This window comes from Fulmarus glacialis, unplaced genomic scaffold (assembly GCF_000690835.1).
Source record: "Fulmarus glacialis isolate BGI_N327 unplaced genomic scaffold, ASM69083v1 scaffold37912, whole genome shotgun sequence".
Classification (NCBI taxonomy): Eukaryota; Metazoa; Chordata; class Aves; order Procellariiformes; family Procellariidae; genus Fulmarus; species Fulmarus glacialis.
The window spans coordinates 36031-43505 of NW_009197995.1; the positions used below are offsets into that span (position 1 = coordinate 36031).

The window sequence follows — 7475 nt, forward strand, 5'->3', positions numbered from 1 at the left end:
CCCTTCTCAACATAGAATTTGGCATGGAGAAGAAAAGCAACATCCTATATGTATTTTTTCCACTGACAGCAAAGCTTTAAAAGCTCAGAAATCTGAAGTTTACAAGACAGGAATATCCTCTTGCTACTTGCTAGCCTTTGAAAGATCAATGAGCTGAGACACATAATTATTCAGAAACATATGGCACCAAAGATTTTCCAATAGCTAGATATGTACATACACATATATGTGTGTGTATATATATATATTCAAAAAAAAAAAAAAGAGTTGCCTGTTGGGTTTTACAGGAAAAACTGGCAGAGAATTTCCCCTAGTCTGCTATGAGACATAATACTTGGATTGAATGTTAAACTCTCTTAAATAGTAGAAAACAGAGCATTCACTCAGGCTTCCCAGATATTACACCAAACTAATGATGATCTCAGCCAAAAAGTCAAATATCAGAATATTTACCTACAACCTTGAAGTTCAGAGATTTAAAAGCACTGACTGACATAACCTAGTTTACTATGATCAACAAATTCCTTCTCCGCTCCCATGCCTGCAAAATGCAGCATTATACTTATATCTGCAACGCTGTTCAGAGCAGCAAGTAAAAGTATTCTAATACTGCCATTTTAAATGAAAGACAACTCTCATAGCTCCAATAACACACACCAAGATCTACGTGGTGTTGATTAGATAATGCGATCTGGCTTTTCAGCAACCCTCAGCAGCACTGGTTTTAACATTAGTATTCTGCTTACTTTGGAACCACCAGCATTCTTTAACCCAATAAATTATAAACTACCTGCTTTCCTGTCCATAGTCGCTGTGGTTTCATAATGGCAGGAGGAAAGATTTTAATTCTTCCTTTTTTGTCTGTTAGTCCTCGGTAAACAAGCTCCATATATTGCTCTCTGGTGAAAAAGCAGCCCCGGATTGTCATGCTGACTCCAGAAACCATGTGATCCTGGATCAAGCCAGGAAGTGGCTTCCCATCCTAAAGAGAGAACAAGAAAAAGGGTTGGGGGGGATAAGAAGTCATGTGCTAGCAGCTCCCAAAATTATTCCAGCTGGACAAAAGCACTAAAGTAATTTGTAAAGAACTCGTCATCACAGCACAGCTCTCTACTACATCTCTTCTGGGGACTGACATTGAAAGGAACGAGACTGTGTGGAAGTGCTGGGCCTTCTTTAGACGAAGTGGAGACAGAACAGAAACCAGGAATAAATTTCAAAAATAAATTTAAAAAACCAAACAAACAAAACCAAATCTCATTTATCATTCGACATAACAAAACAAACAAACAAATAAAATCAAAGTGATTTCACGTAGGAATAAATTCATCTGACAGTTTTACTTACCTTTGGAACCAGATACTGTTCATCAGTAAAGGCTAAGGTGTAGGCTTCTGCTCTGCCCAGCTCACTCTGTGGAAAATGGGCGTTCATTTCATCACCGTCAAAATCAGCATTATAAGCCTTGCAGTTGGCATAGTGAAGCCTCAGCACTTTTTCTCCAGGCAGGATTCGGGCCCGGTGAGCTTGGATGGAGGGTCTATGAAGAGTGGGCTGGCGGTTCAGTAAAAGGACATCTCCATTTTTAATATGTCGACATACCTGCAAGAGAATTTTGGTTGCTGCCTATAAGGCATTTCCATGCATGCCTCAAAAGACTGCACGTTAAAATTTGCACACATCCAAACCACTTTCTTTCTAGTATTAACGTTCTGCGCAAAACTTTGTAAGAGAATCAAGACTGCTTGTCCCTGAATGCCCTCTGCTCTCCACCAAACCACACTGTAAGGCTGCATATCTTCCATTAACTCCCACAAACCACAGTGATCAAACCAAGTTAACAGCACGCAAGCCATGCTCTACCAATCTCTCCTCTCCCTTGGCAATATAGGGATCAAAGAAATAAAATTATTTTCTCATTTACAAAGGGCATAAACTATTACCCAAAACCCACTGGTAATTGATAATACCTGTCACCATATACCCAGCACTGGACATCCTAGAATAAGGCAATGATATGACCCAGTAGCTGAAACAGTCTCTCAAGAGGGTCTCATTTTAATTTCTCTGTCAGTAACACCCATATATCCATTTAAGTGATTATCAACAGGAGTATGATAAGCTGTTTGCATAGTCTAAATACTGTTACATTTATCTCTGCGACAGGTTCTGAGAGAACTGACATCACAGAAATACTCAGTCTTAAATATTAAATCTCTACCACATCTCTAATAGAGACAAGGGTATACATAACAGACATTGTGAAAAGACTATTCATCACCAGAACTTTTGCCCTAGCAGCTAAATAATAAGTTCTCAACTCTTGCAAGGGATGGAGATAGAGTTATTAAGAAGTTTCAAAGGTTGATTAAGCTGTAGCATAGAGAACTCAAACCCTCCAGCAGCTCTGAAGAAACAACTGATATAAGCACTAAGCATTTAACAAATGTTAATGTCTGTACAAATAGGTGGATACCAGTGTGGTTGTTTCTTGCTTTGTCATCTGTAAAACAAGATAGTGATGGGAAGATGGATGCCAGGTTACAGAAGTCAGGACTAAAACACAGACCACTCCCCTCCTGTCGGTGCCACTACCAGCCCAGCTGACACAGAACAGAGGACTCTACCTCGTACATACTCACGGGCACCCCACTCCCGGAAGACGTGTCACCTCAACTGCTTGTGTCGTACCTACTCTACAAGTATACTGAATTTCAGCCTTCAGAACTACCACCAAAAAACGGTTCTAAATACAGAACCTATTTAATATTTCAACAGGAGAGGAAAAAAAGACAGAATTTCCTAAGGACATGGACGCAGGGGGACATAAAAGCATAAAATGAAAGCAATATTTCATCTTCAATACTGCTAAGACTTCCCAAGAATAGTCAACTGCAAAATAAAGACTACTCCGCATCTTGGCAAGATGAATGCCACACACTGCCTATTAAGAAAAGAGTAAAATACAGGTGGAAAAAATGGTTCTTAGAATTTGAAAAAGTATCAAGCTTTTCCTCCCACACCCCCCGCAACTTTTTCTCAGCCACCTACTAAAAGACAAGATAACCCTGCCCTGGGAGTCTTTGTGAGCAGGCCCATTAGAATCACTAGCAAGGACAGCAGCATTATTATTTAAAAAAAACCACCACAGGTGTAGGAAGGCTCTGACAAGCCCTTTGTCGTACTCACAATCTTCAGTCCTGACTGGGGCGCACCTGAAGAAGGAGTGAGGAGCTGCTTAGCTATGGCTTCCCTCTGGGTCAGGCTGCTTGCACTCAACACTGTTCGAGATCCATCTTCATTAATGACCATGGAGGCCCCAGGGTGAACCTTTGGGCCATTTATGACAGCCTGCCTCAGCTCTTTGACATTCCAGGGAGTGACTGGCTGAGGGTAAGTCAGTTTGGTAGCAAATACCTAGACAGGAGGGAAAAGAGGGAGAGAAATAACTAGCTATTCAACTTTGGCTTAAAACACTACTAAGTCACTGAGAAAACAGTGTAAAATGTTAACTCATACAATGTAAAGATAAGTTACTTTAAGCTCTCAGATGCATCTCCTCCTCATTCTACTGTCATGCCAAATAAATACGTCTCTTAAAATCCTCTACTCTAAAAATAGAAATTATATCCTTTTTACGATTCCTACTGCCGTAGAAAAGGAAAACTCAATTAGCAATTAAAAAACAAAGAAAGCCTGATTTTAGATTCTGCAAACAAACCGACAAATACAGAAAAAAAGCCTGTTATCATCAGGTCCACTATTTGCAGATAGGCAAGCAGAAAAGACGATATAATGAAAAGCTCAAATTCAGGCTTAGTGTCATCTCTGTGCGGGCAAAAATCATTAAGGATGAATGAAGCTGGTGAGGTTATTATGGCCTTTTCTTAAAGGCTGCCACAGCTGTTATAAGATACACTGTACAAAGACCACAGGAGAAACAGGATCTACTTATAAAGTTTGCACCAATTCATAATCCCGGGAAGCAAGTACAGCTTTTTCTTTTTTTTAATCCTCTTTCCCAGATGCGGTGTTCAGCATAACTGTAAGAATTTCCTGCTCTTCAATGCTCCTCCTTTATTAAGACACAGTGGTAACATACAGCTATGACACACTGGGGAGGAAAGCGTCCAGATGAGTCAGAAAATCTCTACATTTTAAACTGCTTGCTATGTAGCTGAGTGCTACAGTGTAGTTCAGTCCCCAGCTGCACCAAAAAGAAACACTCCTTTATTTATTCTTACCATAGGAATGCCAATCTCATTGGTACCAATGTACATATCGGGGCAAATGACCGATCGAGCAGCAAAATCCACACGCTTGCCCATCATGTGCTTGCGGAACAGTCCTTCCTTTTTCTCTAACAGCTTTGAAAACAGAAGTTAAGTTAATGATTAAATGTGAAAGCATGCAACATCAGACAGATTCTCCAGACACTACAGAGATGAGTATCATGAAAATGTCCACCTACTAACCACAAATATTTAACTTTTTTCTTATTCCATCAACTCCTCTTGTTTTAACTGCCTGTGACACGCAAAGTCCGGAGTCTCTAAGGTTCTGCCCGCTACCCACCTGACGAATACCAGGGTATTTTTCTGTCATTAGTTTGTCCATGTCACTATCAAATACAATGTTGACATGGCTCTGAAGACGAATCCAAGCGTTGTACAGCTTATCTGCAATGGTCTGTCCTGGAATCATTGTCAGGACAGAATGGTCCAGAGGTTCATTATTCTCTCCTGTCTCCTACAGAAACAGAAATGAGAAACTTGCACTTAACAAAAAATACCTTCTATTAACTAGGCTGAAATTACAGTATTAAATAGCAAATGAAACATTGGCCACTATTTTGCACCTCATTAAAGATACTATTTTTTTTTTAAAAAAAGCATTAACAATGTAAATGTAACTTTCAAATTATTACAACCAAGTGCCTCAGACAGGTCTGCTGTCAAGCTTTAGAAACTGACTTGGATGGGAGGTCTCCAAACACCACAGCTACATACACCAGTGGAATTTTAGAAGATGATTGCTAATCAATCATCTCCTGGTAAGTGACAGTCCTCTTTCCAAACCAAACGTTACTGGTTAGTCAGTCTGTGCTACGAACCACTGTGCTACCAGAAAGTCCTATTCTTAGATAAAAATAATGTAAATCCAAGAGCTATTATCACCTACATCACTTTGTTTTCAGTCTGAAAGTCAGTATACCAGTCACATCCGAAACGCATTAACCTTGTGTCACGTCAAACGTTTTAAGAACATATCTCCACCTAGTGGCTAAATTCTGAGGAACTAAAAATGTTTTCAAAATGTATTACACTTAAGATATAAATCAAGTTCAGCCGAAACCAAGTCCAGTATCAAAGAACCCTCAATAATACAATTCATGAACAAATATGAAAAGAGGCATAGTGACATACGTTATTATTTACCACTATATGACCATGTGAATGGGTCGGTAGTAAACAAGCACTGTTACTAATTAATGTTATTTGTGAATTTTTTGCGTCTATTTAGACATCAACGGTCAGAAATAACCACAATCACAATTGGCTCTACTAGGCTTAGAAGACAAAGTGGCTTTTTTCCTCCATCATTTTTCATTTGATGAGATGCTGGAAAAGTTTTATTGTGAACTGTTTGTACTGTACATATTTCATTCTCCAATAACAGGAGCCCGTTATGTCTCACACGCAGTAATCAAATACGAAAACCATGACTAAAGGAGTCTGCGTAAAATGTTTTTCCCTTTGCAGCAGGCGGACGAGTGGAAAGAAACATGAGCAAAAAAAGGAACATCTCCAACATCTCCAATGGCGCATACTCCAACAGCCCACGCAAAATCTGTTATTGGAACAGCTCAAACAGGAGCCCACCTGAACTTGACCCACATATCCAAAAAGCAAAGAATAAGATACCAGCAAATCTTACTGTTTGGACTTCTTCTTCTGCAATTTTTATTGGCTGACATTGTTCTTTTGCCATAAAAACCAAGAGCTTCCGTATCATTTTGGCATCTTTCATGACAGCCTGCAAGTTCACTGTCTGACCATTTGTAAACAGTCGGTCTCCAACACGATTTACGGGACGATACCTACAGCAGATCAAAAATACTTTAGCAGATTAAAGCCACAGAAAAGTAGCATGATAAACTTCAAACGTTCTAAGCTAAGTCTTCAATGCATGAAAAATAATTCCTATAAACTAACAGTGAGCATTTAAAAATTCATATATTATACTGGGACAGTAATAAAAGAGGAATGATTCCTTAACAAGAAATTCTACCAGTACTATACGGTTATAATAGTCTCTAATAATTTAAAATACTAATACTAAAATACATTTTTTTCATAATTAGTATTTCAGTCCTTTAACAAACTCATTTGAATTTATAATAAAACTTATCATCAGTTACTGCTGTGATTTTTTTTTTCTTGAACATTCCACTGACACTTTAGCAGACCAGTGTCTGTACTACAGGTTTTTGCATCTCTGACTGCTGCAAAAAGTACGCCTTAAACCCCGTGATTTCTACAAAAGTTTTTTGGGAAATTTTACCTTGAAGGCGGAACCACAAGTAGATCTAAAAAGAACATGTCTGGACTGAATCCCGAACTCTGATGGGGATCCATCCCAGGGAAGAGGTAACGCAAAAAGAAACCTAAAAAGGTACAATAGGAAACATAAACTCACTATCACTGCTGTTGTTTGGGAATCCAAACCCCCAGACGCATTTGGTCAATCAAGCCAAAAGCATCTGCTAAGTTAAATACTAGCGAGCTTGTTTAAAATAAAAACATTTATGCCTACTTTGGAAAGATTTGCCATTGTTCTTATTGGTCACATACATGATTTTTTAGAAACAACTCTGAACAGAAATATAGAGTATAGCAAAACAAAAAAACAGAACAGCAGGAGGAAACAGTTTCCAGCTACTAGCTGTGACTGATACATGAAACTGCTTTGGTTTTTCCTGGCAACTGCAGACAGATTCAGAGTACAGGGAACTCAGAAGAAGAGACCGCTAAATACATTCTCAGTCTTTAACCAATGTAACTGTGGGGAATATTAGGTGCAGCACCATATGAACATTAAATTCTCTGTAAACAACAATCGTTGAGATTGGGGAGCCACAATTTGAAAATAGCTAATCAAACTATTCATTGAATCCAGCTCTCTGCATTCACTAGCTACCAGTCCTCTTGTCACAAAAATCTATCTTGCAGCCACGAGCCCTTAAGGCAAAAGGCAAAGATTTGACAAGGAGTTCATATGGCAACATTTGCAGACTTTGTCCACTAAATGATATAGAAAACAAAGTAACATTGCTCTTAACAACCATTACCTTCATTCTTCCACAGAGCCAGGATGTATTCCTTGGCAGTCATCGGTGTCAGGTATCCTCTCTTCCCTAACTGGCTTTCATCAATAGCTGAAAAATAAAAAATAAAAATTAAAATAATAAAATA

At 38.8% G+C, this 7475-nt stretch overlaps 1 protein-coding gene across 1 annotated transcript in view; it reads right to left on the reverse strand.

Annotated features, from left to right (window-relative positions):
- Nucleotides 1-7439, reverse strand: part of POLR1A (polymerase (RNA) I polypeptide A, 194kDa) — a gene marked incomplete at its 5' end in the record, with an annotated part of 28554 nt that extends 21115 nt beyond the window's left edge. Inside the window, 8 exons of the mRNA XM_009572757.1 lie at nucleotides 791-982; nucleotides 1348-1602; nucleotides 3190-3417; nucleotides 4245-4367; nucleotides 4576-4749; nucleotides 5938-6100; nucleotides 6565-6667; nucleotides 7352-7439. Coding sequence (XP_009571052.1) covers nucleotides 791-982; nucleotides 1348-1602; nucleotides 3190-3417; nucleotides 4245-4367; nucleotides 4576-4749; nucleotides 5938-6100; nucleotides 6565-6667; nucleotides 7352-7439 — 1326 coding nt within the window. The remainder of the gene's footprint in view (nucleotides 1-790; nucleotides 983-1347; nucleotides 1603-3189; nucleotides 3418-4244; nucleotides 4368-4575; nucleotides 4750-5937; nucleotides 6101-6564; nucleotides 6668-7351) is intronic.
- Between the last annotated feature and the right edge of the window lie 36 nt (nucleotides 7440-7475).